General features: G+C 54.2%; 2 protein-coding genes across 13 annotated transcripts; one reads left to right on the top strand and one right to left on the bottom strand.

Moving 5' to 3' along the window:
• Positions 1 to 1,253: 1,253 nt before the first annotated feature.
• Positions 1,254 to 15,859, bottom strand: Eef1d (eukaryotic translation elongation factor 1 delta). Of its 12 annotated transcripts, none has more exons than XM_050145057.1 (8): positions 15,714 to 15,859; positions 6,890 to 7,013; positions 6,350 to 6,421; positions 2,552 to 2,651; positions 2,374 to 2,474; positions 2,000 to 2,221; positions 1,505 to 1,699; positions 1,254 to 1,356 (listed from the first exon to the last, which is right to left on the bottom strand). In XM_050145057.1, the coding sequence occupies exons 2-8, from the start codon at positions 7,004 to 7,006 to the stop codon at positions 1,318 to 1,320; spliced, it is 846 nt and encodes a 281-aa protein (XP_050001014.1). In that variant the 5' UTR covers positions 7,007 to 7,013; positions 15,714 to 15,859; the 3' UTR covers positions 1,254 to 1,317. The 12 variants fall into 12 exon arrangements, with proteins under 12 accessions (XP_050001014.1, XP_050001015.1, XP_050001013.1 ...); XM_050145058.1 differs by having other exon boundaries at positions 6,890 to 7,010; positions 15,714 to 15,845; XM_050145056.1 differs by lacking the exon at positions 15,714 to 15,859 and adding an exon at positions 14,955 to 14,971.
• Tigd5 (tigger transposable element derived 5) lies at positions 15,044 to 20,267 on the top strand. The gene has a single exon (XM_050145060.1). It carries the CDS (start codon positions 15,286 to 15,288, stop codon positions 17,206 to 17,208), a length of 1,923 nt encoding a protein of 640 aa, XP_050001017.1. The 5' UTR covers positions 15,044 to 15,285; the 3' UTR covers positions 17,209 to 20,267.
• The last annotated feature ends 1,321 nt before the right edge of the window (positions 20,268 to 21,588 follow it).

The following is a 21,588-nucleotide window of genomic DNA, read 5'->3' as shown; positions in this document are numbered from 1 at the left end:
CAGAGCAGGGCTGGGCAAATAGGCTTACCTACAGAACTGTGAGCATCTCCATCATCGAGGGGACAGAGCTACCTTTCAGGTGTGTCGGGAACCCAAGCACCAGTCAGGGGCATGTTTGCTCCACCCAGCTACCAGGCTCATAGTGAGTCAAAGTCCTAAGATAGTTTATGTTCAGAGTGGTAGCGAATGTCTTTAATCCCAGCCCTGGGGAAGCTGACACGGGCAATCTAACAATTCCCAGGTCAGCCAAGCTATATATTCTCAAAAAGAAAGAAAGGAAAAAAGTGTGGGTGCTTCTGTACTACAGGCAGACTTAAAGCTCAGAGGCCAGAAGAGGGCACCAGATTGCCTGGAGCTGAAGTTCATTGCACCTGGTTGTGAGCTGGGAATTGAAACCCCATCCTTCCTCAGGTTACAGCTTTTGTTGGACCCTGCATCCCAGGCTCCACAGGAAAGCTTTTGAGGGGGAGGGACCACATTGCTTCCTCGTGGCTAAGGATCATGAACAGCACTGGCAGGGACCAGCCACACTTGGCACCTCTCACCAGATGTCCACACTGTTTCATCCAAAACCCAAGCACTGACCACAGTGGAATGAGCAGGGAAAATTCCACACAGTACATCTGGCTGTCCATATTCTAACCGTCCCAGAACATGAAAGATATGGCCCCCTTATTGGGAGCTGCAGAATCCTGGCCCCTTGACTTTCTTTGCCTGCTGGAGTGAAGCAACTTGTTTCCTGTGTCTGCAGCTGCTCTGAGCATGAGACCCTCATGAGTTCCTATGGCAGGGGAGTGAATTCTGGTGGGTTTTATAGCTGGAAATCCTAAGAGCTGGGGTGTGGCTATCAGTTAAGGATCCCTATATAAGCTTCCCTGGAGCACAATAAAGTTGGAATTCTTGTTTCAAGGATGACCCTTGTCCCCGTGTCTCTGTGTTTAAATCTCCAGCCTAGTTCCCCGCTTGCATACCGTCCCATAGTGCAGGCGCTACAGCCCCCCTCCAGTTAACTGCACTGCCCCTCCAGAGGTAAGGAGGGAGGAGTGATGTTAGATCAGGCCTAGGTAGACTCCACACGGTCACAACAGCAGGGACAAGAGGCACAGGGTGGACAAATGTGGGCCCAATGGATTTTGTTTCTGGCTCAAATAGCTTGAAGAGGCAAAAGGTGGGCTGGGCTGGGCAAGAATGGCTAGAGCCTGGCACATTTGGCACACTGATATTGCACATCAAGTAACACCACAGAGCCAGAGTGCGGGGTCTCAGTCTTTAATCTCAGCAGGTCCTCACACACATGAACCACACACTCTCCGATTTTCAGATCTTGTTGAAAGCTGCGATGTCGACACTCTGCACCTGTGGACGGAGACAAAGCCTGTTGCTGCGGACTGCCTAGAGGCCTACCTGCTCAGGCTCCACAGTGGATCCACAGGGATCTGATCCTATGGAGCCAATGTCCCAGAATCCACCTGGTCTTCCCACCCTAGCACTCATGCCCACTCACATGCTCCTCAAACTTGGTGATCTCCTCTTCTAGCAAGTCGGTGCCCACTTTGTCATCTTCCACCACACACTGGATCTGCAACTTCCGGATTCCATAGCCAACAGGCACGAGCTTGGAACCCCCCCAGACCAACCCGTCCAACTGGATAGAACGCACACAAGCCTCCAGCTGGGCCATGTCTGTCTCATCATCCCACTGTGAGAGAACGGAGAGGGGGAGGGCTGAGTGAGCATCTCAGAAACCTCTAGAATACCACAGGGAATGCCCATAATGCCCCCCCTCTCCCCGCCACCACCAAACTATACAAGATTCAGTTTTGCTTAAAAACAGTCCCCAAATTACATGTGCCCCACTCCACATTTCTGTTCTTATGTTAAGGTCTTTAAACTTCCGTCAAGACCTAGGAGGCTGTGATCAGGCCACATAACACCCCAGCCTCCAGCTCCAGTTATAAGGTTCTGTTTCTGGTCCTCCCAGAGGCCCACCACCACTCACAGGTTTGACATCCAAGAGGATGGAGGATTTGGCCACCAGTGAGGGCTTCTTGGCTTTCTTCTCTGCATACTGCCGAAGCCTCTCCTCCCGTAGTCGGGCCGCCTCCTTGTCTTCTTCCTCCTCATCACTGCCGAACAGGTCAATGTCATTGTCCTCATCGTCCTCTGCTGGTGTGGCGGCCTTCTTGGTTGGGGGCTCCACTTGACGCATAGGAGACACATGCTGCCACAGAGGAAGGCGAGACTCATTTAGCCCTCTGGAAGATGAAGCCAGCCTGTCCTGAGGTTCAGCCTTGCCCTGGATAGTGGACAGGTGGAGGCAGAAGCCAGGAGCACAACTCCAAGGCTCCTTCCCAAGTCGGGAAGGGTACTCACCTGGGTCTGGGGGGCTGTGGCTCGGTGAGTAGGTGAACTCTTCTCCAGAGTGCTTACCCGGGCCTCCAACTTGGAAATGGCCTGCTGCAGATCTTGCACCACTGTGGGCACAAGGGAGACACCAGTCAGATAGCAGAGGCTGGAACTGGAGCCCCACCTGTCAGGCCCAAGCCCTCACCGCCTCGAAGGTTCTGGTTCTCCACTTCTAGACTGGCAATCCGTACAATGAGCTCACTATGATCTCCAGCAGGTCCACTGGAGGCCCCAGGGCCCGAGCTCTGCGAAGGAGGGGAACACTGGTCTTAATATTTTAGCCTGCTTCTGGATTCCCTTACAGCCACTCAGAAGCAGAGCCCAGACCAAGCTGAAGGTCTGGCAAAGGCTGTTTTACAGGATCCCCTACAGTACTTGGTCAAGGAACTGCTGGAGAAGCAACACAGGAAGGCCTAGGGAGATAAGGGACCACAAAACAGACTTTCTGCTTAGGGAGAGCAGGGAAGACCTGTGGTCTTCAGGGAATGGCTGTACAGCCCACTGTGACTCTCAGCCAAGCAGAGGATAGGACAAGGGAGCCAAACAGAGAAAGCAGCAGGACTTACAGTCCCAGGGGTGGCTTGGCCCAGGGCCTCAGGGGGTTTGGGCAGCATCACCTTGAGCTAGAAATAGGAGGGGAAAGCAATTGAGAGGCCAGACAGAAGGAGCATGGAGGTGGTGCCGGCACCTGTGATCATGCTCCTGAGGTGGCCCCAGCAGGGCACAGGGCAGGCTCCCCGTGCAGGAAACCCATGCGTCTAGCTTCATGCTCTCATGTTAGTTCCATTCACAGTGGGAGTTACTGGCTGCGAAGAAATAGTTGCATGCAAGTCCTAGCCCAAACAGATCTGAGCAGGCCCTGGTAGGACGTCCTCTGAGGGAGGGTGGCGAGCACTCTTATTATCTGCTAGGCAGAATCTGCTCCACACGAGAGCAACAGACGCACAGGTCTTGCCAAACACATGGCACAGCAGCAGTTGGGCTAACAAATGTGACTTTCTTTCTTTTTAAAAACTTGCATGTGGCAGCAGAGCCCTATGGTTAGATTCTTGGCACAGCTAGCATGGAAGGGAAGATTCCTTCAGTCTACCTGTAAGCAAGGCCAGGCAGTTCCCAAGACTAGAACACGTGAGTGTATGCTAGGCTGGGATGCTGGGACTGTTTCCACAACACCTGAGGGCTCTCCCACGCTAGACAGCAGGCCTGGTACCAAGGAAAGGACCTGGCAAGGGGCAGCCCAGAGCCAGGGCAGTAAATGGCTGCTGAGAACGACTCAGTTTTCTGGGCTGAAGCTCAATGTGCCGGACCAAGCACAAAATCCCCCTCCCTAACTCCATGTTCACCGAGACTGAGCTTCACTGGGTGTGCGTGGGATCATGAGTTTGGTTGAGGATGACAGGATGTGAACTAACAGGAGTCAGGCAGGACCAGGAAGGGCTCAGGGGTGTGCAACCTTCTGAAAGGCTGTGCATTGCTGACCATCTGGTAGACTAGTGCCCTAGGAATGGCTGTACTTGAATCTCCACGTTAGTTTACACAGCAAAGCAGATTTAACAGATGGAACTATGGGCCTGGATCAGTGGTTCTCAACCTCTGGGTCGTGACCCTTTCATAGGCGTCACCTAAGACCGTCAGAAAACAGATATTTATGAAGTAGCAATTAGACAATTTTACAGCCAAGGGCACCACAGCACAAGGAGCTGTGGTAAAGGGCTGCAGCATTAGGAGGGCTGAGAACCACTGCTCTATGCATGGCAGCGGGGACGAGAGAAATAGAGGCAGGGATGACCAGACAGAGGGGATTTTCTCCAGACTTCTGAAGGACCCCATGGACACCTTGGTTCTGCTCCACAAGATGCCTCTAAAGCTGCTGTAGAGATGGTAGTGGGCACAGGCCTGAAGGCACAGTAGGGAGGTTAGGCCCTCTGTATCCAGGACTTCTAAGTGAGAAAACTTCATCTGCAGCTGGAGGTTTGAGGTTATTTTTGTTTTGTTTTTCAAAGACCTTGTTCTACAGTGCAAATCTCAAAGTTGTGGCGATCCTCCTGCATCAGCTTTCCCAAGTGCTGTCATTGTACTACCTAGCCAGGAAGACCCATTCCAGCCAAGATCTGGGGTTTTTTTTTTTTTGGGGGGGGGGGGAGGGGGAGACAGGGTTTCTTTGGAACCTGTCCTGGAACTTACTCTGTAAACCAGGCTGGCCTCAGTTTCTTTTCTCCCATAAGTAGCAAAAGGAAAGCAGAGCAGAAAAAAAGCTAGGGCCAAATGGCTGGGGAAATTTTTTGCCCTCTAGAGAGCAAAGGAAAACAAATTCACTGTCAAGAGAGCAAAATGCTGAGGGCAGCAGTGGCTGCCTTGGGAAGAGTGGAAGTGTAAGGACCTGAAAGGTCAGAGGCCAGCACGTGACTTGTGAATTCCCACAGCCATATGCTAAGATATGTGATGGGATCAAAACTACCAAGAGGGGGCCTGGAGAGATGGCTCAGAGGTTAAGAGCACTGGCTGCTCTTCCAGAGGTCCTAAGTTCAATTCCCAGCAACCACATAGTGGCTCACAACCATTTGTAATGAGATCTGGTGCCCTCTTCTAGCCTGCAGATGTACACACAGGCAGAACCTTGTATACATAATAAATAAATTAAAAAAAAATACCAAGAATTTGAAAATTTACTAGCAATACCACCACTAATTTAGACCAAATAGGGGATCAGGGCGGAATATTAGAAACAAAAACATTTTTTAAATGCTGAGGATCTCTACCTTCCACAGGTAGAAAGGCTGTTTAAATTTCAGCTTCAACAGTGCTGTTGTGAGCACTGTATCCCAGGGCCACATGAGCCACAAAGGATGACTCAGGAAGCCTGGCAGGGGTCTGAAATTGTTTGGGACCAGTGGCCCTTTCTACATTTCCCTGTTTCGAATGGGAATGCCTGCTGACTACAAATCTGTTGCTTTACACAGCATGCTTTCAAAAATGGCAAACAAGATTCAGGGCTTAAAGACAAAACAAGAATCTGAGCTACCTGTGTAGGTTCACAAGTCTGTGACGATGGGGTGCAGGAGGGCCACAGAGAGAGTGGAGGCGGACAGGACAAGAAACCAAAGAACAAATATTGCCCCGAGGAGGGGGCAGGGAGGAAAGGACGCTCAGAACCCAACTCCATTGCCTCTGGCCCTATTTCAACCTCCAGCCTTCAGGGCCATCTGATGACAAATTCACATTGTCTTAAGCAGTATGGCTGTGGTAACCCACTAAAGAGCCATCAGAAAACCTGTTCCAGGACATAAGCCCATTCCAGAGACAGCCTGAGGGCCTGACTTCTCTGGAGTGAGAAAACAGGGCAAGTCTGCCTGCCATCAAAGGGTACACCTTCCTCAGCTAGTCCAGAATGCTAGAGCTACATGGGGTATACCCAGCCTTGGTCTGAGACCCTGGAAGCCATGCAGAGTGCCCTCTTCCAGGCCTTAGTTCAAGATGGTGCTGACTAGCATACCTCACTAAATAATTATCCCCTTTCCAGGAAGGGCCCCACCAAATCCGGAGGAACAAGAGTAGTCTAATGGATCGGGATGTGCACTTCTTCAGCAAGGGAGCAAGCAGGAAGGAACAGTCTTGCAAGGCATGTGCCTACAACCCACACCCTACAAAAATGACACCCTCCCAGGCAGCCCATGGCAGGCATCACAGGAATAGCTAGAGTAACTCCAGTACACACGAGAGAGAGACATGGAAAAGTCTAGAGAGCAAGACCATTTTCCATGGCAGTGTGGTTATGGAGGCCTCAGCACTCACACACTACAAGAGCACAGCACCTCACCCTGTGCCCTAACTTGCTCCAAGGCCAAAATAGTCAGCAGTGCCGAAGGGCTGAAAAAAAACCACATCTCAGACATGCTGTTTGGCCGAGCACGAGCCCATGGGTACATGGGTCGCGGGTACTCACTCCGGCCAGGGATTTCTGGATGTTCTCTCTGGCTCTTGCAATGTCACGGAGGATCACGCTGGCACCATTCTCCTGCAGACAGTGCAGAAAGAACTAGTCTTTTTTGCTTTGGTTTAAAAAAAAAATTGTTTTTAACGCGCGCACACACACACACACACACAAACCCCACACACAAAAACAAAATCCCTAAGAACCCTCACTCAAAAAGCAAGAATGCATTACAAGGAGATGAATGCATTACACAGAATGAAAGCTCCCAGGACAGTGAAAAGCAGAAAGTCGAGGCCAGGACCACAAAGTCTGCAGGCAGCCATATAAGCTGAGGCCTGGCCACACACCACCACAGACACCTGTCTGCTTGCTGGCCCCAGCCGCCTGGGAGCAGCAAGAGTGAGTCCCATGTTAGGATCAGAGGCCAAGGGCAGAAGCACCCCAGGGTTCAGCCGAGGCCCTTCTGAAGACCCCTTCAACAGGGCCCCTTGGTCCTAACAAGACGTTTCTGGCCCACCCAGTTCCGCCAGCCCTAAGCACAGTGCTCACCTGGCGAGAGCCAGCAGCCACAGGCCCATTCATCTGCTCATAGAATTTCCTCTCCGCATCGTCATATTTGAACTTGTCAAACCAGATCTTCTCGTGCACTAGAAAGTTTGCAGCCATTTTTCTGCTGAGACGGGAAAAAGTGGCCAGGTAAGTGGCTAAAACAAGTTGCAGTCAACCTCTGGCTTCCCCTTCCCCACAGGCGCCAGGTCTATCCTGCCTGAGAACCTTGGACCAGGCAGAGTTAATGAACAGGAGTGCCTTGAAGGCTTTGGCATGCTGGGCTAGCTCACAGTCCTGCTTGGCTCACGAAATGCCTCTCTGTGCCTAAGACCAGTGTTCAACACCAAGCCCCGTCCACAGACAGAGTCAACAGTCCTCCCATCCTCCAAATGGGTTTCCCTACCAGGACCTGGGTGAGGGTATCCCTAGGCCAGTCCTCCAGACCACCAGGCATACAGGCCCTGACTTTCTAAACACACAATCCAACCATACCCCAAACCAGCTGCAAGACCACAAAAGCAACCTTAAGATCAGCAGCCAGCCGCCTACCCACCCTTCAGCCAAACAGGTTTGTAACAATGAGACAAGTTCACAAGCATGGAACATGTTTGTCTTTTTCAGTATGTAAGTACTCTTAGTACTTAAGTTTTGATTAAGATGGAAAAAACCATCAAGAGTACAATGAAAGCCCTAGGGTCTGAGAACTGCTGTTCTAGATCAGGGTCTGGCTCACTAAGCCTGTGCAAGTCATGTCCCACCATGGAGATCCTAAACCTGGAGCAGTATGGGAGCTGGGGGCTGCAAAGTGTCCACAGAGCCCACCGTTCACTAGCCCGTCCTTCCTACCAGGTATGACAGACCAACCACTCTCCCTGCCAATTTTCTGTGTAGGAAGCCTCATGCCATCATCAAACAAGTACCTTCTAACAAGAATAGGGCCCTGACCCAGGGGCAGGTAGTGGCAGACCACTGGGTTCCATTCCCATTCTCCCCTTGCCACTAGTGTTACTTATATCTCTTCCATGTCTATCCATCAGACCTATCTGCCTAGGGGCCACCTCCAATGGTCACACATTACGACCCCAAAGCCTTTCCTGGCCTTCAGATTCCACTGTTAGGATTCCATCCACTTGTACTGGAGCAAGACCCCTTGGGGGCTCTGAGCTAAAGGTAGGTTTCTCTCCCCACTGGAGGTAAAAGACAAGCACCCTTTGGAGTCTGTCAACCACGTGCAGCTCTCAGTTAAGGCCCACCTGGAATCCAAGAGCACACACTATAGCCTGGGCTGTGGGTGTCAACACCTGTCAGGTGCCAGAGACCCAGCTACAAGGTTTCCCACCCACCCTGCCAACAATCTGTCTTCTGGGCTCCGTGATAGGGGGCTTTGCCTCAGGTAGACCCCTTCCCCAACCAACACCAGCAAGTGAGAACTCTGTAACCCTCAAGGGCAGAGCACTATAGGTGCCTACCCCACCCTACATTCAAGCTGGTCAGGTCCACAGGGGGGCACGAGGGACACCAGCCTAGAGACAGCCGTCCCTAGTATGCTCATAGCCCAGGTCAGTCCCGACACCTGTAGCCATATTTTTCCTACTTGGGTCTCAGGCTGGACATGGATGGACCAGAACGGGGCGTGGGTCGGTGAGCCAGGGAGGCAGCTTCTAGGCGCCAGGCTATGCGCAAGGCCTCAGCAGCATGGTGGCGGCACTCAGCACTGTCGTAAGTAGGCTTGCTGAGCCAGGGGGCCTCTGCGTCCTTGTGTAGGAAGTACCAGTAGGGCAGAGAGGAGGGGGCTTCCCCATCAGCCCGTTTTGACCCAGCTCGCTTGTTTCCTACTGCATTGCGACTCCGACGGTCTCTGCGGCCCCTCCGGGCACCCTCTGCCTGACTGGCTCGCTCTTGCAGGCGTACTTTCCCTGGGGGGTGGCCATCAAATAGGGCCTCATAGAAGCCCCTTTCAGCTGCATCATACCGGGGCTTCTCCAGCCACACCTCCCGCACCAGTGCTTGCAGGCTGCCCAGAGGAGGCTGGCCATTAGCTGGTGGGCAAGGCTGGCAGGCCAAGGCCAGGTCAGGAGAAGCAGCCTGCTGGCCTGTGTCAGGAGTCCCCTGCCTGCGGCTCCCCTCTACCGCCAGCAGCAAGGCCTGAGACCACTCCACAAAAGCCCGCTCAGCCTGATCAAAGCAAGACTTGTTGACCCAGATCCCCCAGGTCACGTGGTGGCAGGCCACATGGCTTCCATGCGTACAGGGGGTTCTAAGGGCCAGAGCAGGCGGCTGGGCTGCCTGGGCGGCCACATCTGCCAGCCTCTGGCGGTAGGAGCTTTCTGCCTGGTCGAAGAGGGGCTTGTCCAGCCATACGTGGTCAGCTGAGAGGCCCACGAGGGCCAGGTCTGACTGGCCAAGCCAACTCTTGGGGGAGCGCTTCCTCTTTTTCTGTAGGGGCTTCTTGCACTCGTGGCTCTTCCTAGGATCACTCCTGCTGTCGGTGGGGGGGGCCTCTGCCTCGTCGGGGTCCTCTGTGTCCTCCTGGCTGGGCCCGTTCACAGCTGGCACCTTGGCCAGGAGCTGCTGGACCGAGGCGGCGGCTCGCGTGGCCTCATGCTCATGGAAGCGCCGTTCTGCATCCTCATACTTGTGCTTGTCCTCCCAGACGGTCTCCAGCGCACAAGAGGCCTTCCCACTCCTCATCTTCGGGCGCAGCGTTAAAAAGCAAGCACAAGAAGGGCAGTTGCAACACGGCAGAGGCACCTGCCTCCCTCACCCTCCGCAGTCTGGTAGGTAAGGGTGGGCAGGGAGGCCTGGGCAAATGAGAGGGCAAGCCACCGAAAGGGGCTTGACCAGATGACATGCACGGGCACGGACGTCAAATCCATACCAGGAGCATTGGTAAACACAAAATAGCATACATATATAGGCATACACCCATGTCTTATTGCATTTGTTGCCTCTGCTAACCCATAAGCCCACAGCTTGAGAAAAGGATCTAAACACCTCCAAACTCGGCAGAACCTTTTCTCAAGGGGTCCCCAGATAGGGTGCCAAACAAAACAAACAGCTGTACTCATTTACAGTAGGCTTTAATAAAAACAATCAGTAGGCTCTCTCTTTTTTTAAGTGTAAACACATCCCATGAGATGTATAGTAAAATTACTCATGGCTTACTGAAATCAAGCTTAAGACTGGCTGTGCTTTTGTATATGCTGAGCCTGACACCTAGTGGTGGCTGATGTTTCCAGTTCACTGACAGGGACTTGTCAAGGTGGATGGAGCCCAGCAAGTAGCCCATCACTGAAAGTCACCTAAACGTACCCTGGCCACACAACAACCCTGTCCAGACTCGTGGGCCTTTCCGGAGCAGGGGCAAGAGTCTTGGGAAAGGGAGAGTGTCTCTGTGAGCCTGACTGACCTCACAGGGATGGGTCAGGGATTGACTGCCCACCAACAGGGGTCCTTAATCATCTGAACCGAAGGGTCATCAGTAGACAGGCCTCTTGCCTCAGGGGCCTCAGCAGGGTTTGGTTCTGAAGCGCAGGAAGCACACAGCAACAGCCGTAAGGGAGGACTTGCCTCCACTACTCCTGAAGCTGAATGTGGCACTATGGAAAAGACAGGCTCCAGGCTCTACCAGCCAGCCCAGAAGGCCACAGGTAAAGAAATACTCCCAGTGCTGCTTTGCCCTAGAAGGGTAGCCATTCTAAGACTTTGTAGTCTGGACTCAACCAACAAAATTTGCGGACTGGGGTACAGATGCCGCTACCATGCCGCTGTGGGTCTGTATGACACCCTGATCGTCTGGCAGGCTCTCGAGCAGTGGAAGGGAACCCTTCGGCTGGACAGCAAACCTTCCTATCATCGGCTAGGTCCTTTTCCTAATACACCCGACAAAACACTTGACTGGAAGAGTGTTAAGCTACCCAAATCTCACCGATGCTCAGAACCTCAGAAGACTCAAATTGTCACGCCCGGGAGCCTACCTCTAAGTTAGAGCTATCGTTCTTTAATACAGTCCACCCAAGCTCTCTCCACTGTGAGGAGCCAGGACCAGGAGCCACAGAGACCCAGTGTAGAGAGGTCTCCAGACCACCCCCTCACTTACCAAGGCCAAGTGGCAGGGGCAGGGACAGGGACTGAGCAGGATCCCAGGAGGCACAGCATTGTGACATCACCCACTGTCACCACGGGGGCAGTGCATGCCATCACAGCAGGACCTGACTCCTGGTTTCCAGTCCCCCAGGCTGCGCTGCTCTGCTCTCATGGAACGCTACAGGTCTAGGTTGACCCTCCATTCCCTTCGGCAACGCCCACTAAACTGGCTCTCTACCAAACTTAGACTTGGTTGGAACCCTCCTGAAGGCAACAGATGTAGCTACTTCCAAGGGACAGGGCCACTAAGACTGGATACTTCCTTAGGCCACCACTTCTCCATAGGGCAGAGGGCTGTATGCTGACTTGCTTGGTGCCAGGGCCACATGGGTACCTACTTGCTACTAGAACAGGTAATCACACCACTGCCCTGTCCTAGCAAGCTCAACTCTGCCTAGGTGTGCCTCCCTCGGGCAAGGTAATGGCTGGGGGTTCCTTGGCTCAGGTGAAGGGAGGAGACACAGGGCACTTCACAGGTGTACTTACTTTTGCTTTGGCCTCCTAGGACAGCATGAAGGAAAAGCAGCAAGGTTAGAGCAGTGGGAAAGGCCACCCATGCCAGACAGCAGCTTGGGCAGCCTGGGTGGCCTTTTAGAAGCTGCTTGTCGAGGCGGCATGGCAACAGAGGATAAAATGAGACACACCATCTAATCCCAGGTGGCTACCTGGTCCTCATAATTGAGAGGTAGCACTTTCCCCTTAGCCCCTGATATGTAGCTCTTGGGTTCCTAATAACTAGGAGACAAGCAAAAAAACCACCATGGAAGCTACCTGCTCCCACCCTGTCCTTTCCTGTGCCTACAGCCTGCAATAAGGCAAGCTAGCACCTACAGATGCTCCCTTAGCTGGGGAAGAAGGCTTCCCTTCACTGGCAAGGACACTCCCCCACTGCCCTATCTCCAAGGGACCAAGTGGTCCAGACAGCTCTAAGCTGTGGGCTCAGCTGCCACCAAGGCCCAGTGACCATGCTGATACTGGGTCTCTTATCTCTGGGTTGGGGGAACAGAGACCAAACAGGTAGGGATGCCAACCCAAGACAGCCCAAGTAGCAAAGGCTCCCAAAGGACATGGTCTTCCCCATCCTATTTTCCCCACAGGCGCACAACAGGCTCGAGGACTTTAGCCAGTCTGCACCCACTCTGGGAATACCTGAACTCCATTGCTTTCCTGGAGGACACACATATGCAAACCCGCAGCTGTCCAGGAAAAAGCCTGGGAACATGCAGCCATGAATTTCTCAAACCCCCACAAGTTCAAGTCTGTCAATACCCGTGTCCCTACAACAGGGTAGGCCTTTCTTTCTCCTGAGGTTTTATCTAGGCAACAGCAGAAACATGCTAAAGAGACAGAAATACCGGAAAGAAAGCCAACTTCCGGAGAAGCAGGCTCAGACACGCCAAAGGACCTAGACAGACACCCTTGCCCTGGCTCCTGGATATAGGCTGGAGTCCAGAAAGCAAGACTGGTCACCAGAGGTAAGTTAAGACCCTTTGTGTGTGGGAGACGAGAATCTCTGAGCTCTGGGGGGGGGCCTGGATACAGGCACCTCATGTGGTAAGACAAGACCTTATAGGTCCTGAGTACCAGGACTCAGACCTAGCCCCACTCACAAGGAACTTGCCCAAAGAGCTAACTGGCCAGCTGTAGCCTCCGAGGGCCAGCCTGCTCTCCAAAGGACACAAGTGTTTAGGACTCTCATAGCTTCTACTAATTTGGATTAATCAGGGCTCCTGCCAGGGACACTTCTGGCTAGGGGGCTGGACCCTGAGGAATATGAGAACAGGTATGTCACAGCTGTGCCCCACAGCAAACATCTGAAGGGTTCCACGTGCTGGTAAGAATAGAGAAAATTGCCCTCCGGGCTGGCTTTCTGAGCTCTAAGCCCCACACCTTCTGTCCTCTGGACGTTCTGAATCGGCATGTCACCCCATCGGTCAGATCACTGATGGGCTTCCAATACTCACTGTCCTCGTGAGCACGGCGGGTAGGGAATGGGGTCTGCCAGCAGGTTCAACTTACACCCCAGCACCAACACTCCCTTGCTCAGCTAGCCTGAGTCTGTGAATCAGGGCTGCCTATCGGAACTGCTTGAGGCTGGTGTCCTAAGGGGCAGCCGGTAGCACTCAGAATGTGGAGGACTCGAAGCAAAGGCTCTCTCTTTAGTCACAACCAGATACGCAGTGGGGGAGCCACACTGCCGTTTATCTAGGCACAGGGGTGATAATGCCCTGGGTCTTTTCTCCCATGAGAATTCTACATCCCCAAGTTCCCACCCTGCTTCTCTGCTCCGGGATGTCCCAATCCTTTCCAGAAACACTGGCCTGTGCTGTTTGCCTATCTTGAGCCCCAAAGGCTAGTGCCCAGCCTAAGCCCAGGCAGCCTCAAATGCCATGGTTTGTTGGTTCTATTTCTGTTCCAACCTGAGGTACCCTGACCTGACATACAGGTCCTGGGGCTTGTCAAGACAGCTCTTGCTCTTTTAGCTCTTCCTTTACACTTGATAACACCTGTGCCAAACCTCATACTTAGGCAGGGAATGATCGTGTGACATCTTAGACCCAGGAAGGAAAATAAAGGCTCTGACTGGCGTAACCACCCCAATGTGCTAAGTGACATGTGGAGCTGGAGACCAAGGCATGTTCCAGTACCTGGAAATGTCTCCAATCTGCAACAAGCACACACCACTATCTTCTGCCTACAGCCCCCCAAGAGCCACTCTTTCTGACCATCAAACCCTCTCATGCACCTCTGCCTCGTTTGCAGTAAGCCCTGGAGCCTCAGCTATCCAAAAGCTGAGCCTGGAGAACTAGCCCTGTACCAGCTTCCCCCTGAAAGGACAGAAAGCCATGCAGCGCGCATCTCAGGTTAAGAAAGTCTAAGCGGCTCCCTCGGCCAACGCTGCCGTGGAGGCTCATGCTGAACTAGCCACCACAGAGCCTGGGAGGGGACGCCTCATCCCTTTGAGGACTTCTTCCTCTTGACTCTGCTGCCCCATGGGATTGGCTCAGGGGGCACCGGGTGGTCCTGTTCCATCCATCTTTTGCTTCATCCATGAGGATCCGCCTGAGGTCGAGACTGAGTTATCATTCCTGAGTGATGGGGCCAATTCAGAAGCATTCAGATCTCAACATTAGTTTCATCAAGTTCTTTTGCTGCGAGGTAGCCTTTCACTCTAGAAAACCATGACGCTGGGAGAGAGAGCGCTCATGTATTAGAAAAAGAACAGCCCGTGCCCTTCAACGACCCTTTCCCGAGAAAACTGCCCAGATCATCTCGTTCAAATCAGTAAGTGGCCCCGTTACGTTTGAGCCGACCGGCATTACATGCCTTTTCTCTACCCCTGTGTTCGTGTGCCTCCTAAGTTCCACAAGGCTGCACCCGAATCAAGTTCCCTCTACGCCTTAGAGCTCGGTATGCCCTCGGTGCTTAACCGCAAGGTCCTAGGACCTTGGCAATAGCTGGGGCAGACAAACGCCGGCCCGGTAAGGGTGTCAGTCATGCCCGTGGCAGGCCGCCGCGCGGCCAGCCTGAAGCAGCGCTCAGGAAGCTGGCAACCATGTGGCCACCGGCCCGGCCCCACACAGGACCAGACACCCGCCCGTAGCCCTCACTGATCCACTGGAGCCAACCCCAACGGCCCGGGGCCGGGGCACTCCAGCCTCCGCCGCACGTGCGCTCCTTGAGGCGGGGCCCGTGGTACTCACACGCCAGCCAAGGACGCAGCAACCAAAACCTGGAACTGCAAGCTCAGGACTGCAAAGGAAAGGGAGGGCGACCGCGCAGCTCCCGGAAAACGCAGCGGCACAGACCACAAGAGGCCCGGCGGGGGACACAACCCTGAGCACGCGCTGCCTCGCCCGCGGAGCATGCACCACAATACATGCAGGAACCATTTTGGCAGAAACGACGGGACAGCTACCTCGGGCGCCGCGCTTCACTCGAGGAGTTATTACAAACAGCCGAGAACCGGACGTCCCAACATGCAGCACCCCTCCAAGGCATGAAGAGTGGAGCCGGCCGGACTAGGGCGGGACGAAACGGAGTTAATGTGCGCAGGCGCCGCTGACGCGTCCGAGTCCAGACCGTGCGCAGGCGCCACGAGGCAGAGGGGGCGGGACTAGAGCGTCTGTCCCGACAGGGCCGGCGAGACAAAAGGGAGGGACCCGGGCAGCCCCGCCCCCGAGCCCCGCCCCGAGCGGCCCGCGCGGGGTGTCAGGCTGGCTAGTCCGGTGGTCCCTGGCGCTGACGCCATGTACCCCACGAGCCCGCCGGCCGGCCCGGCCCTGCACCCGGTCCCTCATCGTGCTCGTCTTCCTCCGCCCCGAAGCCTTGCTGAGTCGCCGCGATCACCGGCTCCCGGCCAGGGTCCCGTGGCGCGCCCGCCGCCCACCGCGCCCGAGCCGCGGCCCCGCGTGGCCGTAAAAATGACTTTCCGCAAGGCCTACTCCATCAAAGACAAGCTGCAAGCCATCGAGCGCGTCAAGGGCGGTGAGCGGCAGGCCAGCGTGTGCCGCGACTTTGGCGTACCAGGCGGCACGCTGCGCGGCTGGCTCAAGGACGAGCCCAAGCTGCGCTGGTTTCTGGATCAGCTTGGTGGAGAGGTGGGCACGCAGCGCAAGAAGATGCGTCTGGCCAATGAGGAGGAGATCGACCGCGCCGTCTATTCGTGGTTCCTCACCTTGCGCCAGCACGGCGTGCCGCTGTCCGGTCCCGTCATCCAAGCGCAGGCTGAGGCCTTTGCTCGCCAGATCTACGGCCCCGAGTGTACCTTCAAGGCTAGCCACGGCTGGTTCTGGCGCTGGCAGAAGCGCCACGGCATCTCCAGCCAGCGCATCTATGGCGAGGCCGAGCTCCCGGCCGCAGGCCCTGCACCTGTCAAGGAGGAGCCTGCACAGCCACCCGGCGCAGTTTTACCTGACCGCGCGCTGGCCACTCTACCCCACTCCGAGGGCGGCTATGGTGACGAACAGATCTACAACGCCAACGTTACTGGTCTGTACTGGAGGTTACTTCCGGAACAGACCTCAACTCCAGGCGTTCGGGACTCCAGCGGGCCTAGTGGGTGCAGCCGGCGCTGGCCCGGCGACCGAGTGACAGTTCTGTTGGCCGCCAACCTAACGGGCAGCCACAAGTTGAAGCCACTAGTTATCGGACAACTACCAGACCCACCCAGCTTGCGTCACCACAACCAGGACAAGTTCCCGGCCTCCTACCGCTACAGTCCGGATGCCTGGCTCAGTCGCCCTCTTCTTCGGGGCTGGTTCTTTGAGGAATTCGTCCCTGGCGTCAAGCGCTACCTGCGCCGAAGCTGTCTGCAACAGAAGGCGGTGTTGCTAGTGGCCCATCCACCCTGTCCAAGCTGGGCCACTAAGGTGCCCGCCCTGGAAGAGAGTGAGGAGACTCCTAGGCAGTGCCAGCCTGAGCTCCTTGGGTCCCCAGAGGAGCTGCAGACACCTGATGGTGCAGTTCGTGTGCTTTTCTTGTCCAAGGGCAACAGCCGAGCGCACATCCCTGCGCCGCTGGAGCATGGTGTGGTGGCAGCCTTCAAACATTTGTACAAACGAGAGCTGCTGAGGCTTGCTGTGTCTTGTGCCAGTGGCTCCCCACTAGACTTCATGAGAAGCTTCATGCTCAAGGACATGCTATACCTGGCTGGCCTCTCATGGGACCTGGTCCAGGCAGGCAGCATAGAGCGCTGCTGGCTGCTGGGTCTTAGGGCAGCCTTTGAGCCCGGGCAGCAGCCAGCCCACCAGGTAGAGGAGGCTGCCGAACGCAGCAGGGTGCTCAGTGACCTCACACATCTGGCAGCTCTGGCTTACAAGCGCCTGGCACCTGAAGAGGTGGCAGAGTGGCTGCACCTGGATGATGATGGAGGGCTCCCTGAGGGCTGCAGAGAGGAGGTGGTTCCTGCAGCCCCTCCATCCCCAGCCAGCCTGCCCTCTAGCGTGGGGGCTGGAGAGGAGGAGGAGGAGGCTACTGAGCAAGGAGGAATGTTGGTACCTACTGCTGGGGAAGCTGTTTGGGGTCTAGAGACAGCTCTGAGGTGGCTGGAGAGCCAGGATCCTAGAGAAGTGGGGCCAGTGAGGCTAGTGCAGCTACGTTCCCTCATTACCATGGCACGGAGGCTTGGAGGCATTGGGCCCTCATCCGGAGCTTCTCATGGTGGTGTGTGACCTCCGGGGCCCACTGGCCTTTTTCCTGCTGCACTGGGAGAGGGGGGGCATACACAGTCTGCCGTCTTCCACCTTTTCTCCCTGGTATAGTCCACTGTAGAGGTCCAGGGGTGCACGCCCAACACAGCGTGGAGGAGTTCCATTGGTAAAGGATGCCCTGTCCTGTGATCCACAGCATCTTGGGGAAATAGTTTAAAGGAGCAAATGCTCTTTGCTGAGTAGGCACATGTGGGCCCATAAGCACAACACCTACTGGAGATCAGTTGACTGTACCCCTGTTCTGGCCCCTATGGGGCTCACCCCTACCCCTGCCCCCAAGTGCACTGGATGAGGCTGCTGCTTCTGTTTCACCAGCCTCCCCGGTGCTGCCTGGCCTCATCTCAGTGGGAAAGCACTTGGTTTTGTTTTAAAAACAAGCAAAGACACATTAAACCTGTTTTAAAAGATGCTCTTCATAGGGAACCATGAGTGCCGGAAGAGTGAGGTGGTCTCTGGGCTCTCTTACCCTTGCTCTGATAACTGAAGGCCCTTGTGGTGCTAGATCAGAGCTCAGGCTAGGCCCCAGTTCCTTGACCTGGGGTGGTGTACTCACAGAGAGTGAGATGCAGGGAAATGGAAGCCCAGTGCTTCATGAGGTTTTGGATGCAGCAAAGTATAGTTGATTCTGTTCTGCTTGGATTCTTCAGAATACTCCATTCTGATTAGATCTTCCACTCCTGATGTTGGCAAGTGTTTGGATTTGGACCCAGGTGGCTTGACCAATGGCAGGACAAACTGCCAACCACTTTGTCTAGCTCTAGGGCTATCTGATCTACCTGGAAACAGGTGACAGCCTTTGCAACCATCTGAGAACATGACAGTGCCTTTGAGTCAACCTCTGTACACCCATGGGCTCTTCCTGCACCAGCCCCGACCCTAGACTCATCCACCTCCTGGCATTGCCAAGTGTGTGGCTGGGGAACTATTGCTGGATGGCCCAGGTTGGAGAAAAGACTCTAAGAATATCCAGATTTTGAATCAACTCTGGTGCTGTGTCCAACTGCGGATTCAGATTGCTCCAGGTGGTCTAGAGCTGAGGCACCTGTGTCTTAGGGAAGGCCAATATTGCCTTTGCAGAAATACTGTTCTGAGCCCCTGTCCTAGTACTGGCCCCTTATCTTCACCTCTTCCCTCATAGTCTGAGCCTTGAAAACACGATGTGGGGAAGGGCAAGGGCAAGAGCTTGGCAATGGATGGAGTATCCAAAATGGATGAGGTATCCAAAAGTGATCTGCATGTAAGTCCAAGAATACATGCACTACACCCCAGTCAAAAATCTACGTAAATATTAAGAGTTGAGAGAACACATGGAACAAGAGAACGGAGGCTCAGGTAGCAATCTCTATCTGTACACACTGGAGCCCATCTGGTTTCCTATGTACTTGGCCTCAAGCCTAAAGACCTAGAGGACCTTGGGCAGTAGAGGGTCTCCAACATTAGCAACTTGGGTGGGGTTTCAGAAGTCTAATGTGTTTATACCAGCAGCTTCCATATCACCCAGGTACCCAGGCTAGGAGCTGTCTTCAGGCTTTGACAGACCTGCTCCCAAGTCTGTGGAGAGGTAGACCTGCTTGGGCCTTGGATTTACAGCCAGCCTGGGTAGCGTCAGCAGCTGCTCCAGCCTAGGCTACCTGTACTGTTCTATCGGAGAGCTTTCCATCAGCTTTATCTATGTCCTTTCTATTGTGTTTCCTCCTTTGGCCTGGGCCCAGATAAACTGGGGTTGGCAGGGACTAGGACTCAGGAGTGAGACCTCTCACCAGCCCCTCTAGCTGTCTGAGGACCCAAGATCCTGGAGGTTGCTATGGTCCCATATCACTGCCCTATAAACAAGCAGGTGTGGGCTGACTGGGTCAGAGAGCTCCTGTCAGGATTGTGTCTGTACGCTATCATTAACTGAGACACTCAGGAGAAGGCGCAAAGGTGTCATCTCAGGCTGGGGATGCTAGGGTGCTTGCTAGGATGCCTGAGGTGAGGCCCTGGGTTCAAACAACAGCACTATTTAAGAAAAAAATGCAAATTTTTAGACTGGAATATGCTGCTGTTTTTTACATGCTATGGACAGAGGTTCTGGTGGCTGGGTCCTAGTTGTGGAGGAGGCTGCTTTGCCCAGGTACCCGTTTGTCCCAGCAGGAAGTCCTATATCTCCGGGGCTTGCAGTACTGCATATCTGTTACACAGGGGCCTTAGCCCCACAGGCAGCTGTGTTGAAGAAGTGCAGTTACCTCACCTTTCTGTTTTTAGTGTCTGATGACCCCTTAGGAGAGCCTTACACTCGGTGTGCCCATCTGTGCGTCACTGCTGCTCCCTGTGGGCACCGAGTTGCAGTAACTAGTAAGGAGGGTGAAAAGGCAGTTTCTTTCTTCAGCAGCCATTGCCCCCTGCTATGTACCAGGAATCATGCAGGAATCCTGGGCCTCTTGCCCCAGAGGTCTGCCTGTTCCCCACAAAATGTAGCGATCCTTTGGCCTGGGAAGTATAGGCAGCCTTTTCTGCTTAGTGATCCTGCCTTAGATTCATACACAGATTGTTTGGAGAAGGCACCCAGCACAGAAAGATGGGTGAGCGTGGGTTCTGTTGGAGCCACCACCACTGCTTTGGGGGTTGAGGACTTGCAGTGGTCACAGGCAGCCTCGTCCCCAAGGTCCATGTCCTTGGAAAGTGAAAACGACCGAGCTGTAGGTGAAACAAATGGTAGGAGGGGAGGGGAGCAACTCAAGCTCAAGGCTGGTCCTCTGAGGACTGAGCCCTTTACACACCTAGTTAGGACGGCCTATGGGAAGCCCAGCTGGAACCCGGTGCAGTCTGGCCTCTTCTAAATGTGCCCACAAGAGCATCTTGACCCCATCAGCTGCCCTCAGTAGGATCTTGGGCTTGTGGGTTTCATATTTTATTGTAGGGCCCTTTCTCTGACACTCAACCTTGCTCAAAGCTAAGGTCACCTGGCCAGCTGGTCTAATGTCACTTGGTGAGCCGGTCTACTGGCACTTGTGTAATAAAGGTGAAACAGGTCAACTTCATCAGCCACCCTGGTTTAGTCTTATTTTTGTGACTGGATCTAATGCTTGGATTTGGAACACTCCATAGCGTGGGGGAGGAGGAGGAGGGCACAAAAGTGGGACAGTATTGATTACAAAGAATACCATGAGCATCTACTAGTTCTTATCTCAGAAAGCTGTGGCTGGATGAGCAGCGTACAGTAGGAAGAGGCCTGGATGACAGTGTCACAGCCGTATGGCCCCAAAGGTCCCAGCCTGTCACCTCTGGACCATGACTAGGCAATGAAGGGGTATGTTCCACTTTCCAGCCCTCATCCCAGAGAGAAACATCTGTTGGTTCACCATCAGTGATTCTCTTGGCAGATGGGCTGCCTTATACCAGACCCTGGGACTCCATCCTACCAGGACTTAGCATAGCTTAGAAGCCAGGGAAGTTGATTGTCTGTGTACACACAACACAGGCAAGTGACCCTGCAGCTGGGATGGAGCTTGTCTTCTCGTTATCAGTGGTCAGCTCACGTAGCACTTTGTCTAAATACAGCAGCTGGGCTGTTTTTCCGTAAATTCTTACAAATGGGGAAGTAAGGGCATGAACTGGACTCAGGATGGCCCTTCTGACGAGTGACAATGCCAGAATCCAGTTAGGTAGCCCTGGGCTGAGAGGAGCCACCCCCTGGAAATGGGATGAGAAGGGTACATCAAAGGCAAGGGGCTGAGAGGAGGAAGGGCTGCAGAGTTGGAGTAGTGGGACTGGGGATAGACAGCCTCTTCCTACGAATACCATTAGGCCTGCTTTATAGATAGTTTTCTGGTGTCACCCAGCTAGCAGATGGCCACTGTGGGAGCTGCCCCAAGCCACACTGATGGATGCTTCCACCAAATCTCAGGAGGCTGCTGGGTAAACGTGAGGGAGTTGGCATCTTAGGGTCAGAGTGACCAGGAGAGTTTTGGTGGAGAGGGTACCTGTGCTGGGAGCCAGAGCCATACCAGGTACTCCCTGTGTGTGCAGTAGCCTCAGAGCCCTGGTCCTCCATCCCACAGCCTCACTTTCCCCTAAGTGCTGGTTTTCCTGACCTGCTGGTCTAGGAATGGACTTACTGAAGAGTCACATGCTACCAGGGTAGTCCCTGTAGTTGTAGTACCAGACTAAGCTCTGTCTGCCCTAGAGTCAGCTTAGGTCCAGCTGGAAGCAGGGGTCTCGTCTTCCAAAGCTAGCTAAGACCCATCTTTGAAACCTCGGACAGCTTTTCCACTTGACTGGTGCAACCTGAACACAGGATAAGCTGGACAGTATAGTTCTGCAGCATGAGACCCCTTGGAGGAGCTCCTCCTCGACCATGGA

The sequence above is a fragment of the Alexandromys fortis genome, unplaced genomic scaffold (genome assembly GCF_014885135.2).
Source record: "Alexandromys fortis isolate MF-2015 unplaced genomic scaffold, M_Fortis_MF-2015_v1.1 scaffold_2_1_26212458, whole genome shotgun sequence".
NCBI lineage: Eukaryota > Metazoa > Chordata > Mammalia > Rodentia > Cricetidae > Alexandromys > Alexandromys fortis.
This window is presented reverse-complemented; position numbering and strand designations above follow the sequence as displayed.

What these genes read in the sequence shown, in the direction of transcription:
- Eef1d (XM_050145048.1), bottom strand. Translation starts at nt 9,580, where the DNA reads ATGAGGAGTGGGAAGGCCTCTTGTGCGCTGGAGACCGTCTGGGAGGAC. An exon ending in GAACCAGAACCTTCGAGGCG is followed by an intron (nt 2,475 to 2,551) that starts GTGAGGGCTTGG and finishes TTGTGCCCACAG; the next exon opens with TGGTGCAAGATCTGCAGCAG. An exon ending in TCCTCTTGGATGTCAAACCT is followed by an intron (nt 1,700 to 1,999) that starts GTGAGTGGTGGT and finishes GTTCTCTCACAG; the next exon opens with TGGGATGATGAGACAGACAT.
- Tigd5 (XM_050145060.1), top strand. Translation starts at nt 15,286, where the DNA reads ATGTACCCCACGAGCCCGCCGGCCGGCCCGGCCCTGCACCCGGTCCCT.